This window comes from Neodiprion pinetum, chromosome 2 (assembly GCF_021155775.2).
Source record: "Neodiprion pinetum isolate iyNeoPine1 chromosome 2, iyNeoPine1.2, whole genome shotgun sequence".
Taxonomy (NCBI): Eukaryota; Metazoa; Arthropoda; class Insecta; order Hymenoptera; family Diprionidae; genus Neodiprion; species Neodiprion pinetum.
This window is the reverse complement of record NC_060233.1, coordinates 20,088,959-20,112,998: the sequence shown is the minus strand read 5'-3', so window position 1 is coordinate 20,112,998 and position 24,040 is coordinate 20,088,959. Positions and strand designations below refer to the sequence as shown.

At 44.1% G+C, this 24,040-nt stretch overlaps 1 protein-coding gene across 1 annotated transcript; it reads right to left on the bottom strand.

The window, feature by feature from the left end:
- Positions 1-16,603: 16,603 nt before the first annotated feature.
- On the bottom strand, positions 16,604-17,014 carry LOC124212227 (uncharacterized). The gene has a single exon (XM_046612105.1). It carries the CDS (start codon positions 17,012-17,014, stop codon positions 16,604-16,606), a length of 411 nt encoding a protein of 136 aa, XP_046468061.1.
- Between the last annotated feature and the right edge of the window lie 7,026 nt (positions 17,015-24,040).

Genomic DNA, 24,040 nt, shown 5'->3' with positions numbered 1-24,040 from the left:
ACGGGATTTAACAATAATCTGAAAATACATAACTTTTCCGTGTGATTTCATTTGAACTGAAGGTAACTACTGACATTTCATACTTCAAATTTTCCCTATACCACTACTTTTAGTACGGAGCGGAACATCGCTTCACTCGAATGGGCTAAGCGAATCATTTCCTTTTACCTTGTTCATCTGGTAGATGCCAAACGGGTCTGTCAAACGAGTCAAACGACGTCACCGCGCTGATATCCGTGTTCGGTTGAATAGGGAAGCGGCTCTCGCTGCTCGCATACGAATGTCACGTGCGGAGCGGTCTCGCACGGGACGACCTAACCCTCTAGATTTCCGCAGAGGTTTATTTTTATTTATTTCGTGGGTAGGCTGGTGATCGTCCTCTACAGGACGATCGTTGTGAAATTGATTGGAGGATTTCAATATTAATGTGACAGAATGTTTACGATTGGATGCAAGCTTTTAATGATAACAAATTGGAAAGCAAGAAATCGGTAACGAGGAAGCTTACAAGAAAAATGTTCTTAACCTAATGTTTGCATTCATACACCTACTCACTCTTTGGTGGTTTCTACTCACTCTCTCGCTCAGTTGTGATCACTATTATCACTACACAACTTGATTGAGTTCGTGGCACAGTTTTAAGCACTTGTTACCAACTCCGAAAGACTGACGCCGCGACGCGAGGAGCTTTCTCGACCGCATATAGATCAGAGTATGATCCTCTAATCGTCGGTGGCGGAAAAGGACTTATAACTTCTACACACGGTAGCTTTGAAGGAGTCGGGTTCCGTTGAGGTCGTTCTCAGCTGTCTCTAACGCGACTAACTTCACAAGGTTTTTGCTGATTTTACAATTTCGAAGAAAGGCTTGCCTCGCGATGATCATTCCTAAAGCGCGTGATCTCGCACTCGTCTCATCCCGGTGTTGATTACACCTGGGATCTGGCGGGCGCGGGGACGCTGACGTTCCAACGGTTAACTACGCCGTTGCGCTTTGGTCGTGCCACGAACTGTTCCATATAATGGTTGAATTACATGAATATAATAATAAATTTAAGGTTATGCTCCCTCGCTTATGTTAAAAGCGATATTAATAATTGATGCCATATTGGTATATAATGATATATTTGAGTGTGCATACATGCGGCGTTCGTGACGTGAGAAATAAGGAACCAAATAGCAGTTCATAACCCGTTCACCCCGTCCTCGCAAGCATACTCTTTACCGCCGAAGCCGGAACCGAATGACGAGCCGTTTATAACAGAAGGCGTATCCAGAGAGGATATCCGACGAATCATCGACGTTCCCAAAGGGTGGCATCTGGAACAATTTGACATCCGGCGTCACCTGATTCCAGGCCCAATTATCAGGGAGGCGCCCGTAAAGCCAGACCGCAACCACGCACCGTTACGTGAAATTGTCACATTGGATTGAAAGGTAAGTCCATCACACAATTATACCTACCATTCTTCCGCGTCACTAGATAGCTTGTTTATCCACCAGTCCAGTCAAATTAGGGATTGAGTTGGTTGTTGGCTCACCACACTTGGGGAGCAAGTGCTTTTTATGCGAAAAAATGCGCTGATTTCAAAAATCCCAGTCTCCGTGGGCGCAACGTGGTGAAACATTGTTGCGGAAATCAAAAACTGAAAAATTACCAAAAGAAGTCGTATTTGTCCGCATTCATCGTCGAATATCTCGGAAAGTATGGCTCTGAGGCAAAAAATGTACGAAAGTGAATCTGTTGAGAATTAGATTTCCCACAAGATGCACTTGGTCTTGAATGTGAATTTTTGAGATTTGATTTTTTTTTTATGCAAAATACGAAAAAGAAAAACTTTGCGAAATTTAGTACTCATTATCCGCACTTAAAATTCATCCAACCTCTTTGATAATCTGTAATTAGTTACCTCTTTTGGTTGCAAAACAGTGAGTGGAACCCGATCCCTGTGGGTTGAATAGTTATTGCATAATTAAGCAACAAAAAAAAAGTAATGCCTTCTGTAGCCTTTGCTATAACACCCACACTGGTCCTAATTTTTTTACACATATGAGACATCCCCAACAACGATGTCCAATGTTTTTTTAATTTTTTTTTGCAAGTCGACAGCCTACAGAATTGACAAAAAAATTCACCTATTTTTCCTAATAAATTGAATAACTTTCAACCTATACTATGAAGTGTTACTTCATAGTATACGGTGAGAAAGCTGTTTTCAAGACGCACAAATTCAAAAACAAAAAGTCGGAATCCAATAGGTAGATCCCGAAATAATATACTTAGTAGTATAGCTATGAGGGTTCTACACGCAGATTCCTGATACTGACACTTACCGACATTCTCCCTAGACTCGAACCCTTTACCGCGATGACGTCACAGTCTGCCGTACCGACTTAAGGTCAAAACCGTGCAATTTTACCGACGGTTGTATCGGTCGACGGTAAAAATCGCACTGCCTCACCGACAATTCTTATCGGTAGAAGGTCAAAATCGTGCTGTTTTACCGACCGAAGGTCAGAGTCTGTGTGTAGTGCTCGCCTGCCAACGGTAGAGGCTGCAGCGGAGGCGAGAACTTTTTCACCGTCCCACATTCTTTTTCAACGATAGGACTGCTGATGTGTAACATCAACCACCCCATTTTCTTTTCCCACGTTATCAACCACGCGACATTCCAAAATTGATGGTTCTGAGAATTGTTTTTCACTTACTCGGATGCCGGTTTAATATGAACCAAGTGACATTCCTTTTGGCTTGTAACTATCATGTGAACTCAACGATGAATTTTGAACGGGTTCAGTCAAGACCAAAGTGCAAGTTCGACCGATACCCGCGGTACATTCAGAGCCATGGATCTGCGGTGTTGGGTAACTATCGCTCTAAGAATGCTGAAAGGTGCGCGCGCATACACAAACATACGTATTTGATATCGACCACGTGATATTCTTTACCCCCCCACAAAATTTCAAATTACACGATGAGGAAACGTTATATAAGTCAAAAGTGAAAACTTCATCGCCAGTCTGAAACTCTTCTTCTTGCGAATGAAAAGTACTCTGGAACAACGACGTGAATTGAAGAAACGACTAGAACTGCTCATAAAGAATATTGGAGAAGTAAAACATTTCCTGGAAATCAGATCTGACCTCAATCGACTCACAAGAGATTTTGAGCACATACAATTTGACAGTAACGATCATGGACTTTTCAAAATTGAACGAGATCGCTCGCCTGGAGACACTTCTGCCCTTGAAAAAGCTTTCGGACCTCGAAGTATACTTCAAATACCGAGTCAGCGGCGTTCGTCGGATTAAAACAAAACTTGGTGATGAAATCGTTCTGGACTTGGGGGACTCTTTTACGATTTTTCTACCGAACCGACTGACCAAGGCCCTCCAAGAAAATGAAGATTTGTTCCAGAAGGTGACGACAGCCAGTAAGGAGATACGGTTGCCTCTACGCTATCTTGGCAGACAGTACGGTCAACTTGAATTCGTATACATATAATCTGAGTAACACATTCAAATATCCGGTGTCCTGTAAAAACTTGACGTTCAATAAACAAAGAAAAAGATTGAAATTATTAATATTTTTTCATTTGTCGCCTAACCATCTTGTATACATTCGATTCTACGTACGTTTTGTAACTTGTAATTGTATCTAGAATTAAGTCTCAAAATCTAAGAAAATGCTACTTCGAACACCATTAAGCAACGATGGAGGGTTTCGAGCTGCGTTTGCGTCTTGTAACTGTCATGTGAACTCTACTATGCATTTTGAACGGGTTCAGTCAAGACCAGAGTGCAAGGTCGACCGATAGCTGCGGTAGTATACATTAACAGCCAAGGATCTGCGGTGTTGGGTGACTATCGCTCTAGGAATGCAAAACATAACTCGGTTTGAGTACAGCTCAGTCAAGTATGGAGAGCAAGGTTGAATCTTACATAAGCTTCGTATTGAAAAAAATTCTCTCTTAAGAGCTAAGGTGAAGGTAAAGGCGTAAAATTAATTCATGAATATTCTTTGGAAAACTGTTTTATTGAGTACAATTTCGGGGTACAGTCGACAATAACTTCACAACTATAGTACAATAATTCTATTCAACAGTATCATAACCAGGATCATATATTCGCCAGGAATGCGAGACCGTTCTTGAAGACGCTTCCGCGCAGTAACACAAATCGTACACCCTCGCCATCCGAACAGTATGATGATTTTATAACCAATTTTGAAGTATCAAAATGTTTTGTGCTGCACAGATTGCGTTGAGTGTGATATGCACGTCACATCTTAGAAACACAGCTGAAGTTTTTTGCAAGGTTTGAAGCGATGGACAGCCAAAGTCCGTCATATCGATGATTTGAACTTCCGGGACAATTTTAAACAACCTATCTCGTTTTTCTTCTCCTCTTACGTACACGCTTTCAGCTTTGCACAGCCTGTCTTCAATGGTTCACTCAACTTCCTTAAGCGGTCTGGTTCCGCAGCTCCAAGGTGAACCGTGAAAATCGCGTTCTAACCAAGAATTATGGCTTTTGTATTCAACGTCCAGTAAATCCCATTCGCAAGGTGGCTTGAAGAAAAACATTGATGGAGATGCTTCCGAGTAGATTGGAATTGTAGCCAATTCTTTCGAATTGAAGGTATTGTTTAAAAGTCTACGAAAGCCTTGTATGTCAACGATAAGCTCCATCTTTGAACTGCGCGAGGTGGTGGGAACGGGTTAGCTTTTATACCAACTTTTTCACCCCACCATTGAGCGGGTTGTATCCGACAATACGATCGCGGACAATCAAGCAGTACGCCGACGTTTCAGCGGGAAAGTTGGCTTTAGCTTGAAATTCAAGACGGATGTCGACAGGTCCGTACTTCAAAGATTCGTTTTGTTTTGAACAGTTGACAACGAATAAGGGGACGTCTCGAAGAGATTCACTCTTTGTCAGCAACGGCTCGGGGTTCTTGTCGTCGTAGGTAGCTTGTCAGTTTGCGTACATCTCGTACAGGAGCGCGCACAGATTACGACTCACGTTGTGGTTCAGGTTACCGTATGGACAAGATTGAGAGTTTGAAAATAGCTTGACGTCCGTGATATTGCAATGATCGAAATGACTTGCGTTCTTGCCGGTCTTGTTCTTTCTAGTTATCTGGAAACCCAAAATGACGTAGCGAGGTTTTCCAAGCTGAGTGGAAGTTTTTACAGTCCAAACGTGTTTTGATGTTGTGGAAAGTAAGGGATATTCGTACAATTCCCAACTGCGGAAGCTCATCGAAATAGGCGGATCTCTCTGAATGAAATTTAGTAGGTCAACTTTTTCTTGATCCGCGAGTTTCAAATACGGTATTAGCTATTTTACTGCATTGATCGTGATTTTGAATTCCTCCTCTAGAGTCTGCATGATTGCGTTGACGGCAATTTTTGACCTCGTCAAAATTAACTCATGTTTAGCGTTGACAACGATCTTGCGGTAGTCTTCAGCGAAACCCAATATCATGCTGAGCGGTATAAGTACATCAAAATTACCCTCGGCATCGATTAATTTTTTCTTCTTTTCTCTATCAAGCCATCCAGCGTTCTCCATCAGCCTAGTCTGACCAGGGTGCAGGAAAGCGTAACCTCTCATGATACTTGTCAAGCCAACGTTCTTGCTTCTATCAATCTGAACTGCATCAATTTCGTAGCAAATTTCTTTAAACAGATGACAAATCGCGTTGTTTACGAGCTGCGTGTTCATGATAGCTGTACCATCAGGTTTGAGAAGTCGTCCATGCATATGTATCGAGCTTTTGCTGGGTGATATGCGTGAATCCTGATGCTGAATGGTGATTTGAATTTCATCGCTGTTGTTGGAAGTTGACGAGGCGTAAGGTTTGTGAGCATGAATCTAGTAATGCGCAACGGATTGGTCAAAGTCGACTGGCGTTTGAATGTTTAAGATTTCTTCCTCCATGGTACGTAGCAGATTATAAAACAGCAAAATTGGATTTTTAGTTGTCAGAAGTTCCTCTTCCGAAAGTGGTCAGTTTCAGACCAAGAGCTATCAGGAACTCCACGTTTCGAGGTACTCACGTTTCGAGAATCGATCGATGATTGACTTGATCGGGGCATGCCGATTTACTGATATACCTTGTGACCAATTTTTGAGGTACGAGGGTGAAACGATAGAAATGAGATAATTGGTTACCCTACGGCGCAGTCACTAACCTGAATAATCAGATATAGACAATAAAAGAGATGATAAGAGAAAGATATGATTGTTGGGCGCCAGACGCACATGCGTCAAAGAGAATAGATAATCAGAGAGAAAGATAAAGGTAAAGGTAAAGGTGATAGGTGAATGTAAGGTCAGGTTCTACGACGGTTTTGCACAGCCAGCTTGGTATGGACAAGATAATGGTAGAGGGGAGGGGTTGAATCTAATAGATGAAAGAAGAAACAGGTGAAACAGAAATGGTATCGAATATATTGATTAAGAAGCGATAAATTTTAATAACAAGCAAACAACCGCAGAGATCGAGATACAATTAAGATAGATGCGATAATTAACAATCTTTACAGTTAGAGAAAAGTTAAGCGAGAGATTTAACAAATAACAGAGCGTTTTCAGGATAAGCGGGAAATATGCGTAGGCTCGCGATACTATGATTCGAGGTAATGATTAGCACGGTTTTATGATGAATAGGCCGAACAGGAAAAGATATCCGGTACTTAAATTAAGCATTGTTCAAATGAACCATAAAATATGAAAAGCGATTATAAGAAACATGCGAAATACAGAAATTGTAATATTTATCACATTACCAGAATTATCAGCGATATAACGGAGGCAGGGAATTATTAATCACAAGGTAAATGCAAGGAAACAGGCCAAGTAGCGAATTATTATAAGATATAGAGAATAACAGATAATACGTAGTCCCTAGTTTGCGGTCAGTGCAAGAGAAAGAGAGATATTTTTCGGTACGATGAAAGATAATTTAAGATAAGGCAAATAATATTCAAGAGAATTAACAACGATATGTGGTCTCACAGTAATAACTTCTCCACGAAAATGAACCAGGTCTCCGTCTTGATTCACTAACCGGAGCTGAACGTGATCTATGATCCTGTCGGTGATCGGAAGGTAAATGACGTGCGACGGTACTTCCACGATCCTATATCCTGGTCGGACGGTCCGGAAAAACTCGTGAATAATGTTCACTTCGTGTCTATTGACGTAGGCGCCCGTTGTAATGCTGCACTTGACACGCAACGCGTTGGCCTCGAGTATACGTACAGGCACGTCTTATTCGTGAGTTTCATCAACCTCCAATACACGTGGTGTGAATCCCAAAAGTTGAGCAATGGAATCATTCGGCCCAAAGTTAATTGTGTGGTTGCATGTGATTTCGCTGCGTAATGTATTATCGTTAGGTTTGATGGCGAACCTGATATCTGTATTTCTCAGCACGTTTTGAAGATGCTTTTCTATGTCGTCGATCTCGTGGCTGCCGGTAGTTATGGTGGTCTTTTTATCAACTACGTGAATTTGAGTGTAACCAACATCAACGTTGGGAATCGAATTAATGGTTAACAATTCTACCAAGCCAAGAGCATAACTTTCATCACGAGCAAGATCGATCGGTGGAAGATATTGTGCCTCGAGAATCGAAGAGGTTCCCGAAATCGTTAACGTCAACGAATCATCCATGACTGCGAGTGGTAGACTGACTTTGATGAATAACGCACCATGTTTTTATAGCTCACCACCTGGAAATTTCAGACACATGTGTACGCATTCAAATGTATTATAATCCTGGTACCTTTCATGGTTGTATTCGACACTACCAACGCCAAGGTATTTTATGAGGTCCGAGGGTGGTTGAAGGTTGCCGAAACTGTCAAAGTAATCGATATTATTGTCGCGTTTCTTGTATGCAACCCAGTGTGTTTCCGGACCGTCTTTGACGTCAAGGTTGATTATAGCTGACTCGTTTTTTCGTGGACCGTTTTCGGGCATTTTGTTTCGCATGAAATCACCGCGGAAATGCGGAACCTTGAAGATTTCTGCATATCCTGACCAGTCCCAATCAGTCAACGCTCGACGTAGTAGCATCGCATCTAGTTTTTTGAAAGATGGAGACCAAGACCTGTTTCGTACGGTTTTATATGAAGCCCTCTGCCCAACGCGATAGCTTTCACAGTTTTGTTGTGTCGTTTTCTCTCTCCAAGTTCTCGTTTAGCAGCACTTGCATCGTTAACAGCTTTTGCTATACCTGCCGCACCACCGGATAACGCGCCTGTAGCACTCAGTCCAGCAAAAATCAGAATCAGAAACGGTAGAAAACCACCGACTTCTGAAGATACTGGTAGGACGCGAGGTGTTCGCACTTTACATTTACCACCCGCTTTCTCGACGGCGTTCTGAGCTCCCTTCAGCGCAGATTCGATAGCTACTGTTGCATCGTTGCTTGGAACCACAGAACGTTTTGCAGCATTTATAATTTTTCTCATGGTCACATTTTTTGATTTCCGAATTCCCATTCCGAGTTTTGATTTTACTTTCATTGTATTAGCTTTTGCCCAAGCGGCTGCCTTCTCACCCAAATTTGCGTCTTTTGCGAGAACCCGATTTCAAGCTTCCTCAGCCAACACCCTATCAGCCTCGTTTCTAACCTCAAGATTTTCACGATTCTGCGAGTGAGCGATGTCGTGGTTCTGGCAGACTGCGTCGAGAAGATTGATTCCAGGATCACCTTGCGCGAGTCTCTTTGTTACCAGGCCCACAGTACTGATAACCAGGTACATGCAATTCGACTGGAAGGCTGTTGATGATTTTATTCATCAGACCCTTGCCACGATGTTGCCGCCTGCTGTTTCGTTTACCTCTGTACGTGATTATGTTCGAGCGTTGACTGAAAAAAAGTGCTTGGGAACGGGATATTTGTAGCAAATTCGATGAGTCTTGTCCGAGATGCGGTTTGAGAAACAACCTACTAAGCTTTCCGTCATGAATTTTGACAAACTTTTGGAGCAAAATGTCAAAAGGCACAAAAGGCACGGTGAATTACTCCTGAATAGTGTACGTGCAATATTCTGTCGACCGTCGAATTGTGGTGAAACTCATGCGTTGCTCACACTTATAACCCATTCCAAGGGACTCAGATTTGAAAATATCTACATCCACTCAAAATCTCTCAACCAACCCGAATACCAATTCTTTAAGCAATCGTTGGATCATGTTGAGAATACGGAGAATTTTGCGTTCACCGAGCCTGAGCAAGTGATTACACCGTAAGAAGCACGGCCCAACTCAATAATCATATTTGACGCTGTAGCATGCGAGAAGCAGGACCATCTTAGAGCCTACTTTTGCATAGGTAGACATCACGACGTTGACTGTTTCTATCTCTGTCAGACGTACGCGCGTATATCCAAGCATCTCGTGCGCGACAACGTAAACTTACTTGTATTATACAAACAAGACAACATCAATCTGAGACACGTATACTACGACCATGTAAACACCGATATGTCTCACACAGAATTAGGAAGTGTGTGCTTCGCATGCTGGAGCGGTGAGAAGTACGGGTTTCTGGTGATCGACAAACACAGTGAGCTCAACGAAGGACGATACAGGAGGGGATTTGATTCTGTTAGTAGCCTGGAAAAGATATAAAATCTAACGTCTTCGAGCGAGAGACGCAGTAGCGTTGCAGACTCAGTTGCCTCAACATGCAGAGCTCTGAAATTTCCAAGCAAAAAGATGTCCTACATCAGATCGCTTAAGCGAGTGCTGCGATCCGTCGAAAACACAGATTGCTCAAGTCGGGCAAGGAATCTACGACCCAGAAATTGAGTGACGTTTTCAAACCAGTAGTGACTCCGTTGCAAGAACTGGTGAATGTTACGGAAGATGCGAACCTGTGAAACAAGAGGTGGAAGAGATTAAAGAAAAAATAAAGCAGATGGAAAATGAAACGAAGTATGAAACTGTCTCGGGAATTGACGATTCCTTTCCTTCGACAGGAGATGAAACAATCGTAGAAACACCGGTCGAGAATATCGAGGATGAGTATTTTGCACTGTTGGGAGATGCGAAGACGGAAGGTGAATTGGACAACGTGTACGGTGTACGCAACCTCTCAAACGGACTAATGATTGGTGATTCGTTGATATCTTTCAAGAGTGACTACATATGTATCAGCGATACGCTTTACCCGAAAACAAAGGGTTTGCTGGAACTTTTGTTCAACAAGAAGCCTGACTGTTCTTCTGTGAGCGCCGGAGATCGGGCAAAACATAATCCTCGCAACGAACGCGCATAAAAAGTATTACTCGTCTGATGAGGCTGTTCGAAACGATATCAGTTACAAATTCAAAAATGTCATTGCCGAATTGATGAATTATTTCCCATCACCTCGCCGAAAGAGTAAAGGTCTACTTCCGCAAGCTATGATCACTAGACAAGGTGTTGAAACGGAATACGTTTTCTGGGATGATCCAAACAAGTTAGTGGAGCGTCTCCGTCTACTCCTGGCATCTCAGGCAGCGGGAAACCCAAGTCACAATAACGAAATAATCTCCACTATCGAGGAGCTACGCCAAGCAGGAATCATTTATTAAGCAGCTTGCATCGTTTTTGGATCCATTACCGAGGTGAGCATCGACGTGTTTGGACGGCATCTGGATAAAAACACGACTGCGTGCACCCGCGGTTCTCCGGGTGTCGGATTTCAAATAACAGCGGACGGGCATTACGATATACGGAACAAGAGACTGTGCAATGTCACGGATCCCGCAGAGCTGAACAATGCTGTAACTTTGAAAACCTTAAGACGAAAATTCAACGTCCTGCCAAAACAAATCGACAACCTCGATCAAATGATCAAAGCTTTGGAGTTCACCACGGAGAAAACCTTGGATACCTTGTACATAGACTTTGAAACAGGCAGAGACTTGTCGATTCGAAACGCAGAAATCATTTCCAAACTGGACAGCAGACTAAGAGCGTTGGAATATGAATGATAAAAAGCAAGCACTGGTGACCGAACTGCACAAGCCTGCACGCCGGAATTACCCGCGTCGACGTGTAGACGTGCGCGGCATCGACGAGACCTGGCAGGCCACAAGACAAAATCCTTGTTGATTTGACGTCGTACTCTAGACAAAACAAAGGCTACATGCTCACAGTCCCTGATATCTCTTCAAAGTTTGCGCGGGCTATATCGATGAAGAGCAAGTCTGGAGATGATGTTACGAAGGGAATGGAATCTGTGCTTGTTCAAGGACGGGTGCCGAAAAATTTACACGCCGACAGAGGAACGAAATTTTACAACTCGAAATTTGAATCGCTCATGACACGTTACGGAATCAATCCTTACTCCACGTACAGTAATTGAAGGCTTCGATCTGTGAACGTTTCAATCGGATACTGAAAGGTGAAATGTGGAAACGGTTCAGCATGCAAAGAAGCTACAAGTGGCGCGATATCTTATCTGATTTCGTTTCGGCTCACAACAACGCCAAACACCGAACCATAAAAATGAAACCGTCGGATATCACCGTTGCAAACGAAAGGCTGTTATTACGTCAGGCGTACGGAGGGCTTCGATCGATACCTACCATATCGGCAAAATTCAAATCCGGTGACAAAGTTCGAATCAGCAAATTCATAAATGTCTTCGAGAAAGGTTACACTCCCAATTGGACGGCTGAACTATTCACGATAACTCGAGTGAAAAATACTCATCCTGTGACGTCCAAGCTCAAATACTACCGAGATCAACCCATCACTGGTGATTTCTATGAACAAGAGCTCCTTAAGGTTGAACATCCATATACATATATCTGGTGGAGAAGGTGCTCAAGAAGCGTGGAGGAAAAATATACGTTTAATGGTTAGGTTTTGACAATACACACAACAGTTAGATAAACGAATCGGACATGTGACATTGAATGAATGAATTTTTTGTGAAAACGTATGTGCCTTTTTATTTTATACCCGACACATAACAAGTATAAAGGGTGAGAATTCTCGACCTCGTAGATAATATGTTATTGAATCTTGGTGAGCGGTCAAAGAAATGTAAAACGTATTTTCCTTAACGTTTCGGCCCGGATATGGGCCCTCCTCAGAACGATTAATTTTTTTATCTAACTGTCAAGAACAAAAAATATTTTTATAATATAAAAAATATACAATAAGACATTAATTACTATAGATGTAAAACTATTGAAGCTATTCTCTATTGTAGGTTAGTGGGTACATATTGAATATCTGTCATGGTTATAAAGTGATAAAACTTCAATAGTAATTTACCTATTCAAGTTCAAGTATCAGATTCATATTGAGGTATAAGAAACGTTAACGAAAATACGTTTCACATTTCTATGACCGCTCACCAAGATTCAATAATATACATAACAAGTATGCATCTTTATTTTTTAGACAATCGACAGACATATGCATCGTTGTACAATTTTTCGCATTTCGGAGAGTTCTTATTCACTATGCTACATAATGATATTTTATACATCACGGTACAGTCATTAATTCGGTCCCACATAGATTACGATACGGTAATGACAAAGCTAAGGTGCAGGCTTGTAGCCCCACGGAAGCTTGTCGATTGTGTCTTGAAACACGATTTGTTTGTCGTCATTCCAGCTCAGTGCCACTTTCTGCTGTCCTACGGTGTATACCACGTGCTTCAGACTAAATATCGAATGCTAACTTGTAGACAAATTTCCACGGTTCAAAACACGTTCCAAATAATCGTTGAAAGAGATTTTTCTCAACGCTGATCCTTAGTAGAGTATACATGGCAGTTCAAATCCGAAGATGGCGGCGCTCCCTCCTAGCTACCCCTAGCCGCCCCCCCCCCCCCCCAAATTCGCGGCGCTGCACCCTCCCCCCCCCCCCCCCCCCCGTTGATCGTTTTCGCGGTTTGCCGCAAGATGGCTATTTTCATAGGATTTGACACACACACACACACACACACACACACACACACACACACACACACGCGCGCGCGCGCGCACCCAAAATAATTCCTGTCGACACTCGTCTGGCACCGGAAAGCCGCGCATAAATCAGACAGGATGGAAACCTGCTAGATCTATTGAAAAAATTCCAGGAAATGACCCCTGAAGGAAGGTTCAAAATAGCGTTCTTAATGCTTATGACAATTTTAATATTCAACATCAATTACATTTAGTTTTCTTATTCTATTCTAAATTATCTTATTCTGAATTTTAGCGAGTGAAATTATACATATTATTTTCAATATCCATATTAATCAAACATATTATTATTCCAAAATTGACTTATACTAATTTTCTTACAGTACTGTCATACAAAATGTAGATGTTATGAATTTTCACTTGCGAAAAATATATGATCCATAATTGTAAATTTAGCGTGGTTTATTCCTCATAATAATCCATAAAATCATTATCGTTATCCTGTGCGCTAACATTATCATCATCATCATCATCATCATCATCATTGCTATTTTCGACATCTATAATTATTACGATGAATTTATTCGCACATTTTTCTACAATCATTTCCATACATATATCACCGTCATTTATATAATGTTGGCTGTTTGACCTCACTCGAGCAGCTCGCGCGTCCTCAACGGGATCCCGAAGCTACTTTAACGAGATCTCGCGTGTTGCTCCGAAAAAGCCTATAATTATCTCTTCCTCAGCCTCCTCGTCCTCGCCACAATCAACGATCGACCACTCATCGTCATCATCACTTGAATGGGATGGCATTTTTTTTTTTTTTTTCTCAAATTGATTCGCGATAAAAGATCTGTAAAAAGAGCAAGCCGGAATAGAAAAGTTGATGCTGCTGCACTCATCATTTATATGCATGATAAATCTCCAATTCAAAAAAGTTTCCACCTATTCAAAATGAGTGATACGGAGAAGGTGTGCAGCTTGGGAGAAGGTGTGCAGGTTTTTGATTTTTGCTTAGCCACATGAACAGCCATATTGATCAATTTCACAACCTCTTCCCACTCACAATCCTGGATCGGTAAACACACCAGCTTGCAACCCGATGCATGCACATTTTTCACACGGAAACTGCGAATCGTCTAAGACTTATAATAAAATATTCAATCATACATAATATCTCCACATTCTTCTCCCTTATGCATACAGGGGTAACATATCATCATCAATGATAATGATGATAACAATAATAATAATAATAACAATAACAACAACAACAACAATAACAACCGCAATAGTAAAATCTCCGTACATGCATAGATAACGATCTGGCAAAAATACCGAGTCAATCAAACGATACTAGACGAGCACAAGATCAAGATCAAGACGTGGAAATGCAAACATTAAACGGTATTACGAATAGCACAAACGTTTCAGTAAATCAAAACACCATTAAAAATTTCTCAGAAAAATTCCCAAACAAAAAGATCATGACACAACATCGAACCAAATTTTACCAACGTTATGTAACCAAGATAAACGACGCTTCACTCGAAAAAATTCACAGCTATACCTGAAAATAATCTATAACTAATTGACAAGTTATTTGGAGAGGAAATGAGTTTTGATTCATAGCCACAATCAAATATGATATATAACGGGTCGATATACAACCCTTTATTTTTATTTGAAAGCGTTTGAAAAAAGAGACATTGGGGGAAATGTTTAGTACTTCGGGTGGTAAACCACCCAAAATGCCTCCGGCGCGTGCTACACAGGGTGATCCCAATCCTCGAAAGGGGCAGCGTTACCCCCACCACCCGTCGATCAATCACCTAATGCCGAAGAACTCTATGAAATCGTCACCCTACCATCGGCAGTCGTCAGCTAGCCCTCGAAAATATGCAATTTTGCTTCGAATTTTCGCCCCACCATGGCTGCGTTTCTTGAAATCCTTTATACTGATCCACCCTAGGGACATTAGAGTCCTCAGCAGATACTGTGAACAAGGATAAACAACCAAATTTGAATTAAAATGCTACACAAACACTTCGAATAAAAAGAGCGAAAACCATGTGCCACAGAACACTATCATGAACAATGAACAATGAATCAGAATAAAGAATTCCCAAAACTTGAATACTTTTTCTTTGCACATATGCGCAAAAATAATTAACCGATTCAAAAACTCTCAAATATGTAACGATATAAACATTTATAATGAGCAAGATGATGAAACTTGGTACTTACAGAAATCTTCTCTAATTCGAGAACCATTTTTTTTCTCCTCCAACTATGTACTTTCATAACTCGTCAACGCAGTGAAGTTTGAAAAATGGATACAATTTTTCACGCAGCGACGCGATCTCAATTTCTTTGCCTCGGCTTTACGGACACTTTCTGTAGGCGGAGATAGTCCTCCCTGTCTACATCATCCATAGCCCTAACCCGACCTAACCCAGCGGAGTAAAAGCTAACCTGACCTCAGATGGTAGGACTTGACCTAACATAACCTAACTTGATCCAAGACACTACAACCCAACCTAATATAACCTATCCTAATCCAAGACTGCCCAACCTAACCTCAATTGATTGAATACTTTCTGAAATGATTTATTCGATCAAGCTTGATCGCTAGCTTCGATAGTTTAATGATTCTTGAGCAATTCGCGGTTTGCGCGACGTCCTCGAGGTTTCTACAACCTCACCTTTTTTTTTTGATGGGAAAATGCCTTATGCACAACCTGTGTTTCACGCAAGAAACACAGGGTAGTGTGGGACCCGCCCCCACTAAAACCCAACCGGCCACCCTGGTACGGGATGAGAGACTCCCCGGAACCACCGAAGCATAACTTTGGGGGGTCTCCCGGCACCTCCGCGCGCGTGCGCTCACTCCTAGCTTGGGAGTTGCGTCTCCCCTCCCTCCCAATCCGCTCGGTTCACGATACCTGACTCGCGTCATACATAGGGACCAGCACCGATTTTTCGCTGTTGGCTGACGCTCTATCGCTGGAGTCGCTCAGCGTACGGACGCTGCCTCCCTGCGCTAGCAGCTTGGTTTCTGCACCCCTCTGCTGGAAGCCCATCCCCTTGGGCGCTGGGGAGCAGAAGCACCAGCAAAACCGTCCCTCTCCGCCTCCGTGTCGGCAGGAACCGCGGGGAGGGGAACGGGGAAGGGGAAAAGCAGAGGGGAAAGATCGTCCGTGACGATACCCTATGTCCTGTCACCTGCTACCCTAGCATCAACGACGCCACGAGTGCCCCCGCCCGCCCCCACCCCCGCAACCACCGAGATCCACACCCCCGCCCCGCACACACCGCAGCCCCACCGCAGTGGGCGGAGCGGAGACCCGCCAGCACCTGGCCCCGCTAACCCTTCCGGGCCCCTACCCGCAGTTACCGGGATCTGCTCGCTCCACCCCTCATCCCGTTTTCCATTTATGAGATGCCCCACTCCTTTATCCCCCCGAGACCGTGTCGCTAGAGACTCTTTTCGCCGCGCGCTAAGCCCCGCTGGCGCATCCGCTCGGCTTGCTCTTTCTCTGTCATGACGGCACTCGCGAACCTCGTGACCGCTGCCCACCCTTCCCCGCTCCTCGTCATAGCTTTGACCAACGCCGGTAGCGTCAGGTCCGCCCCCGTGACTCAGTGTAGGAGTTCTCACTTCGTCTCCCAGGCCGGGCACGCCTCCACCGTGTGTTCCGCTGTGTCCACGGCCCCCCCGCATTGCTTGCATACCGGGTCCGTGGCTCTGCCTATCTTGTGCAGAAAGCCCTCGAAGCATCCATGACCCGTCGCGATTTGGGTCAGGTGGAAAGTTACCCTTCCGTGTTTCGCGCTGAACCAGTCCTCCCAATTCGCCAATATGGCACCTCTGAGGCGCCCGCTAGGGAGGTTGGGCCTGCTCAGGTCCGCCCTCCATTCCCTTGCTAGAGCTGCCCGTTCCAACGCCGCCAAGGTGCGCGCGCTTGCTGCGTCGGTCCTTCCCGCGCGTTGTTGCTCCCGGAGGCTTTGGAATGTACGGGCTCGCGCCCTCGCTACCAGGTCCAGCGTTGGAGATCGCGTCAGCATGGATGCTCTTACCAGCGGTACGGTACGGTTAGTCTAGTCGAGAAGTGAGTTTTCTGCGAAAATTAGTTACAGGTCTCGTAAAAATATGAGCGATAGCCCATTCGATCCGGAATCACAACCCGAAAAAGGAGTTTTTTGGATTTTTTCTGCCGATCAAAATTTCGATTGTTATTAACAAAAAACTAAAAAAAAAAACGCCCTTTCGTTTTTTGGCTATAACTCAAAAATTATAAGTGATAGCGAAATTTAAAAAAAAGATCCTGAAAGAGGAGGAAATTTCCGATGAAAAGCTCCGTACTCCCGGAATTCTAGCTCCATTATTTATAATTTTAATTTAACGCTGAAAGTAGGCTTCCGCGCGGCAGTTTCAGCATGCGCGCGCCGCCACTATAGAGAGTACTGCACATATAATAATTTTTTTATGTCATTTAATGTTTTTTTAAGAATTTGAAAAAATTCAGGGGTCATCTAGAGACTTCAAAGAATACGGTCCCGTTGGAATTTTATGTCTATCTCAATTTTTCAAAAAGTTATGCAATTGTTAAGTAACTAACTTTTTCCGGGTTTCCGTTATTAAAGAACCCGATATAAAAGTTTAAATAATAAACCTAAAAATATTTTGCTTCTTGGAGCCTTTTTTTATAAGCATGCTGAATAAGATGACGTCATAAAACTTTTATAAAATTTTTTATTTTGTTGATTATGAATTTTCACAGTAACAAAAAATGGAAAATTCAAAATATTGTTGTTAAAAAAATTTTTTTTTCGATATGTTAAGCTATCACTGATTTCAACTCTACTTAAGACATTAATCAATACCAGTTTTAATTTTTTCATGTCATTTGTTTATAAATTGTTTATAAATAAACTTATAAATTTACAATTTTTCAAAATTTTTTTTCTACCATATGGTTGTAATGTAGAAATAATGATTTTAAAAAAAAAAAATTTTTCTTAAAAACATTATCTTATTGTTGTTAATCGTTTGTCTCATTTTTTCATTACTTAAATAAATTATTAAGAAATCGTTTTTTTTCTAAAAATCATCATTAACATTTCTCAATAAAAAAGCAAAAAAAATTTTTTTTTAATCAACAATTTGTTTATTTATTTATTTAACAATTTATTATAAACTATTTTTTTTATTTGTTATAATTTTTTTCTAGAAGATCAAAAAATTAAAAAAACAGCTACCTGCAACAATATGGCAAAAAAAATTTTCTTCTATTTTTAAAAAATTATCTTGTTTTTTTAACACGGCTAAGTCCAGCGCTGACTCGATTTGTTAACTAACAACTTGCTGTAACTTTGCAACTATTGCAGATACAGTCTTCGACCTTCAAGTCATTTTTGTGCAGCATGAGTTGAGCTTCCTAATAAAATTTTAACCTAACGTTTATCAATTATAGTTTACTAATTACACGCTTTTATTTACAAAAGTTTACATTGTCGATTCCTTACAACCCTTATATCTCATAAACAATTAATGTTGCGACAAATATGCTTCAAGGCATTCTTATCACCCGATTATTAAACTATTTGAATATATTTTTTTTATATTTTTAATCTCATTTCTTTATGAGATTTTGGAATTTTTCTTCAATTATAACATATATTATGGTCTTTTTTAAGATTTCGAAAGTATATAGTAATTGAAATTACACATTTTATTGTTTGAAAAATTCCAAAATCTCATAAAGAAATAGGATTAAAAATATAAAAAAATATATTCGAATAGTTTAATAATCGGGTGATAAGAATGCCTTGAAGCATATTTGTCGCAACATTAATTGTTTATGAGATATAAGGGTTGTAAGGAATAGACAATGTAAACTTTTGTAAATAAAAGCGTGTAATTAGTAAACTATAATTGATAAACGTTAGGTTAAAATTTTATTAGGAAGCTTAACTCATGCTGCACAAAAATGACTTGAAGGTCGAAGACTGTATCTGCAATAGTTGCAAAGTTACAGCAAGTTGTTAGTTAACAAATCGAGTCAGCGCTGGACTTAGCCGTGTTAAAAAAACAAGATAATTTTTTAAAAATAGAAGAAAATTTTTTTTGCCATATTGTTGCAGGTAGCTGTTTTTTTAATTCTTTGATCTTCTAGAAAAAAATTATAACAAATAAAAAAAATAGTTTATAATAAATTGTTAAATAAATAAATGAACAAATTGTTGATTAAAAAAAAAATTTTTTTTGCTTTTTTATTGAGAAATGTTAATGATGATTTTTAGAAAAAAAACGATTTCTTAATAATTTATGTAAGTAATGAAAAAATGAGACAAACGATTAACAACAATAAGATAATGTTTTTAAGGAAAATTTTTTTTTTTAAAAATCATTATTTCTACATTACAACCATATGGTAGAAAAAAAATTTTGAAAAATTGTAAATTTATAAGTTTATTTATAAACAATTTATAAACAAATGACATAAAAAAATTAAAACTGGTATTGATTGATGTCTTCAGTAGAGTTGAAATCAGTGATAGCTTAACATATCAAAAAAAAAATTTTTTTAACAACAATATTTTGAATTTTCCATTTTTTGTTACTGTGAAAATTCATAATCAACAAAATAAAAAATTTTATAAAAGTTTTATGACGTCATCTTATTCAGCATGCTTATAAAAAAAGGCTCCAAGAAGCAAAATATTTTTAGGTTTATTATTTAAACTTTTATATCGGGTTCTTTAATAACGGAAACCCGGAAAAAGTTAGTTACTTAACAATTGCATAACTTTTTGAAAAATTGAGATAGACATAAAATTCCAACGGGACCGTATTCTTTGAAGTCTCTAGATGACCCCTGAATTTTTTCAAATTCTTAAAAAAACATTAAATGACATAAAAAAATTATTATATGTGCAGTACTCTCTATAGTGGCGGCGCGCGCATGCTGAAACTGCCGCGCGGAAGCCTACTTTCAGCGTTAAATTAAAATTATAAATAATGGAGCTAGAATTCCGGGAGTACGGAGCTTTTCATCGGAAATTTCCTCCTCTTTTAGGATCTTTTTTTTAAATTTCGCTATCACTCATAATTTTTGAGTTATAGCCAAAAAACGAAAGGGCGTTTTTTTTTTTTAGTTTTTTGTTAATAACAATCGTAATTTTGATCGGCAGAAAAAATCCAAAAAACTCCTTTTTCGGGTTGTGATTCCGGATCGAATGGGCTATCGCTCATATTTTTACGAGACCTGTAACTAATTTTCGCAGAAAACTCACTTCTCGACTAGACTAGGTACGCCGATGCGACCCTTATCTGTACCGTACGTTGCATCCTTTGTAGCCGTCGCTTAACGGCGCGGTCGGACGTCGCGTCGCTCCACGCTGGAGCTCCGTAGAGGATGTTCGCGTAGATCACCTCCGCGTACAACCTCCTCCTCTGCTCTGTGGGCCCCTGCAGGTTTGGCATCAGCCTAAATAACGCGCTAGTCGATTTGGCTATCTTGGTCTCCACTCGCGCGAAGTGCTCTCGGAAATTAAGCTGGGCGTCCAGCGTAATTCCCAGATACTGTATGTGGGCACTTATCGCTACTGCCTCCCCCCCTACTCTGAGGCATCGGCTCTGCGTTGCCCGGCCTCGCCGTTCCCGGCCCTTGGCGAACCCAACCGCCTGGGTTTTGGTGGCCGACACCGTCAGCTCCAGACGGTTGATCCGCCTCACGACCGTTGCCACCTGGACCTCAGCTAAGACAATCGCGGTCGCCATGTCCCCCGCCGCGCTGAGAACCAGCGTATTGTCCGCGTAACACAAGGCGTCGCACCCCTCTTCCCTGCGTACCCGAAGGACCCCGTCGAAGCAGAGGTTCCACAGGAGTGGGCCCAATACCGACCCCTGCGGGACCCCTGCGCGCACGGGATAGCGTCCCGTTGTTCCCCCCCGGTGCGGAGAAGATTACCTCTAGATCGCTTAGGTACGACCCCGTCACCCTTCGGAATTACCTCGGCACCTCTCTGCCCCTTAGGGCCGTCAGAATGGCCCCCCACGGTACGCTGTTAAAGGCGTTAGCTACATCTAGGGAGACCGCGATGGCCAACCCCTCCCCCCCCCCCCTTTGACCACGCGACCTCCACAAATCCGCGCACCCTCAGCAGTGCGTCGCACGTTGCCCTGCCCTCCCGGAAACCGTACTGACCCTCCGCGAGATCCGCCGCGGGGTTTTCCGCCATCCACCCTTTCAGCCGCTCGACTACCACTCGCTCGAAGCTCTTGCTGATTTCGCTCAGCAGGCATATGGGCCTGACCTTTGGCAGCGGATCCCCCGCCGAACTCCCCCCTTTGGGGATAACCACCAGTCGTGCCGTCTTCCACTCCCGGGGAACCTCCCCCTCCTGTAGGCACCTCGAGTAGTACTTCGCTAGGAGGGCCACCATTCCATCTGGGAAGATAGCCCAGATCCTCCCCTTTATCCCGTCCAGCCCCGGTGCCGTGCTGACCTCTTCCGGGCTCACTGCCCACTCGTCTCGCCATCCCTCTTCTCCTTGTGCCTCCACCTCCTCCTCCCGTTGGTCTTCGCCCGATGCGGGAATAAGGAGGACAGCAGCCGCCCGGTGATCACCGGGTCCAAGGTCTCCGTCAGTTCCGGTGAGGACCCCAGCAGCCTGTTGAACACCATTCTGTACGGCAGTCCCCAGGGGTCCGTCTCCACTGCACTGGTCGGGTCCTGCCAGGCCCAAGCCTTGGCTGCCTTGATGCCTTTTCGCAATCTGCGTTTGGCTTCTTTGTGTTCCACCTCCCACAGCGAGCCCGCCCGCAGGATGTGGTCACACCTTGTCATCCGTCGCCTGGTACGGATGGAGGCCCTACGCAGCTCGGCTACTTCGTCCGTCCACTAATACACGGATTTCCTGTGCGGAGATGGGCGGGACCTGGGCGCCGCCGCGTCGCAGGCTTCTGTCATCGCCTGCCCGATCCACCTGGCAAGACCATTTGCCGTCGTCCGGTCCGATCCGGTCGGTTCCCACGCCAGCTGTAGCGCTAGGGACTCGTAGAACCTCTCTTCCTTGAACTTGTTCAAGTTCCATCGGCGCCTAGCCGTTCCTCTGTTTGGGGGGGGTTCACCGGCCCGAGGACGGTCCACCACCTTAAAGGCGATGTATCGATGGTCCGAGAGGTTCTCGATCCCCGCGAGAACCTTCCATCCCATTACTCTTACGGCTAGGCCCGGCGTGGCCCAGGTGGTGTCCACGACTGAACACCCCTGGGGTCTTACGCAGGTCGCCGTTGCGCCGTTGTTGAGTAGGCAGAGCCCGAGGGATGCTGCCCAGCGCTCCAGGATCTCCAGCTACGGTTGAGGTTGCACTGCAACACTCGTAGTGCTTGGGGCAGCCTGGCCATTTCGGTTTGTCACCGCCGCGGGCCTCCGACCCCGCTCCTCTACTGCCGGATATTGTCCGGAGCCCATTCTTTGCGCGCTGTTACCGCCCCTCTTTGCGCAGATGGCACATTTGGGGGCCGCCGTGCACACTCGCGCCTAATGCCCTTCGCCGCCGCACCTGTAGCACACCACCCCGCGTGCTTTGGGTGCCTTGCAGGTCGGTCCGATGTGTCCGAATTCCCAGCACCGAAAGCATTGCCGCGGTCGGGCCTCGAGGAGGTTGACTCGGACCGTCGTCTATCCTACTCGTACCTTCCCCTTTGCGGCTACTTTCGTGGCCGCTGTCAGCGGACACTGGACCCACGCGCTCCGCAGGCCGTTGGTCATCTCTCGTGGGGGTCCGACCTTTACCGCCTCGATTCCGCACCCTCCTGTTGCAGCCATTATAGCGGCAAGCTCTTCCGCCGTTACGGAGTCGTCCATGCCCAGGACTCGGATTTCACCCTTGATGGTGGAGCGCGAGATTCGAACCGCGTCCCCATATTCGGCCCTCGTCATTTCGCAGAGGTGCGCCGCCAGTACGTCGGCTTCTTGTGCTCCGTCTGGGCCGGCTACTTCGATCAGTACCCCACCGTTGGCAGAGCGCCGGATCTTTGTCGCTGGCATTTCCAGCTCCGTGATGGAGATCTTCTCTCTCGCCCTACGCAGTATGTCCCCGTAGTTAACGTTTTCCCCGGTCACCTTGCTCGCCACGGCGGCTGATCTCGGGGGCCTCCGACTCGCGTTCTTTTTAACCACCATCGCCTGTGCGTTAATGTTTCCTTCACGTTTCTGTCCGTCGGTGGGCCTGGCGGCAGTTTGCAGGGCCGCGGCGGGAGCACCTGCCGGTGGCTCTACTCTGACGGCCTCGCCCTGGTCCCTCCTTGGGTTCCGCCTACCGTTACGAACGGTTGTCCACATGTCTTCGCCATCCTCCCTTGGTGTGGCGGTTGTTCCTCCGCGGGTATCGGTTATCCCGCTTGTTGTCGCGGGGAGTTCGGGCTCACCCGGTGTTTGCGACACCTTCTCTCTGTCCATGTCCCCCAGAAGCTGGATCTGTCGCGACATCTTCCTCAATTCTTTCCAGACCTCGCTGATGGAAGTCAGCTGCCGTTCAAGAGCTGTCTCCCTTTCTCTAAGGCTGGCCGGGAGTAGCCCAAGTTCGCAGTCCGGAGTCCGGGGCGCTGCCGGGCGCCGGCGTTACCGCTGCTGGGTCGAGGCATTCGTGTCTACTTTTAGCGGCCCTTATGTTGAGCGGGGTGAGCACTCGGCCCTGTCTCATTCTATCGGCTCGTGAGGTGGTTCTCGCCCCTCCTCCTGCCCCCCCCGTCTCTGGTCACGAGGGCGTAGGTCGTCACGCTACGGTCGACCGCCTGTTCATTGGCTCTCTCCAATTCCCGTTTCACCTCCGCGAGTTCCCGCTGCGCTTCTTCCTTCTCCCTATCAGCCTTGCGGAGCTGGGCTGAGAGCTCTGTATTTCGCGCCCTCAGCGGTGCAGGGTCGTAGGCCGATACTGCCTTCCCTGTGAGGGTTAGCAGTGCCTCCTTCACCCAGCTTAGCCGCTTCTGCATGTCGCCACTCAACCTTCCTGAGATGGACCGACACTTGACCCCGATGGCATCCGTCTCTTCCAGCCATTCCCGTATCTGGGTCCCTAGGT

Excerpts from the sequence above, each read along its gene's own strand:
- LOC124212227 (XM_046612105.1), bottom strand. The coding sequence starts at position 17,014 with ATGCTGACGCGATCTCCAACGCTGGACCTGGTAGCGAGGGCGCGAGCC.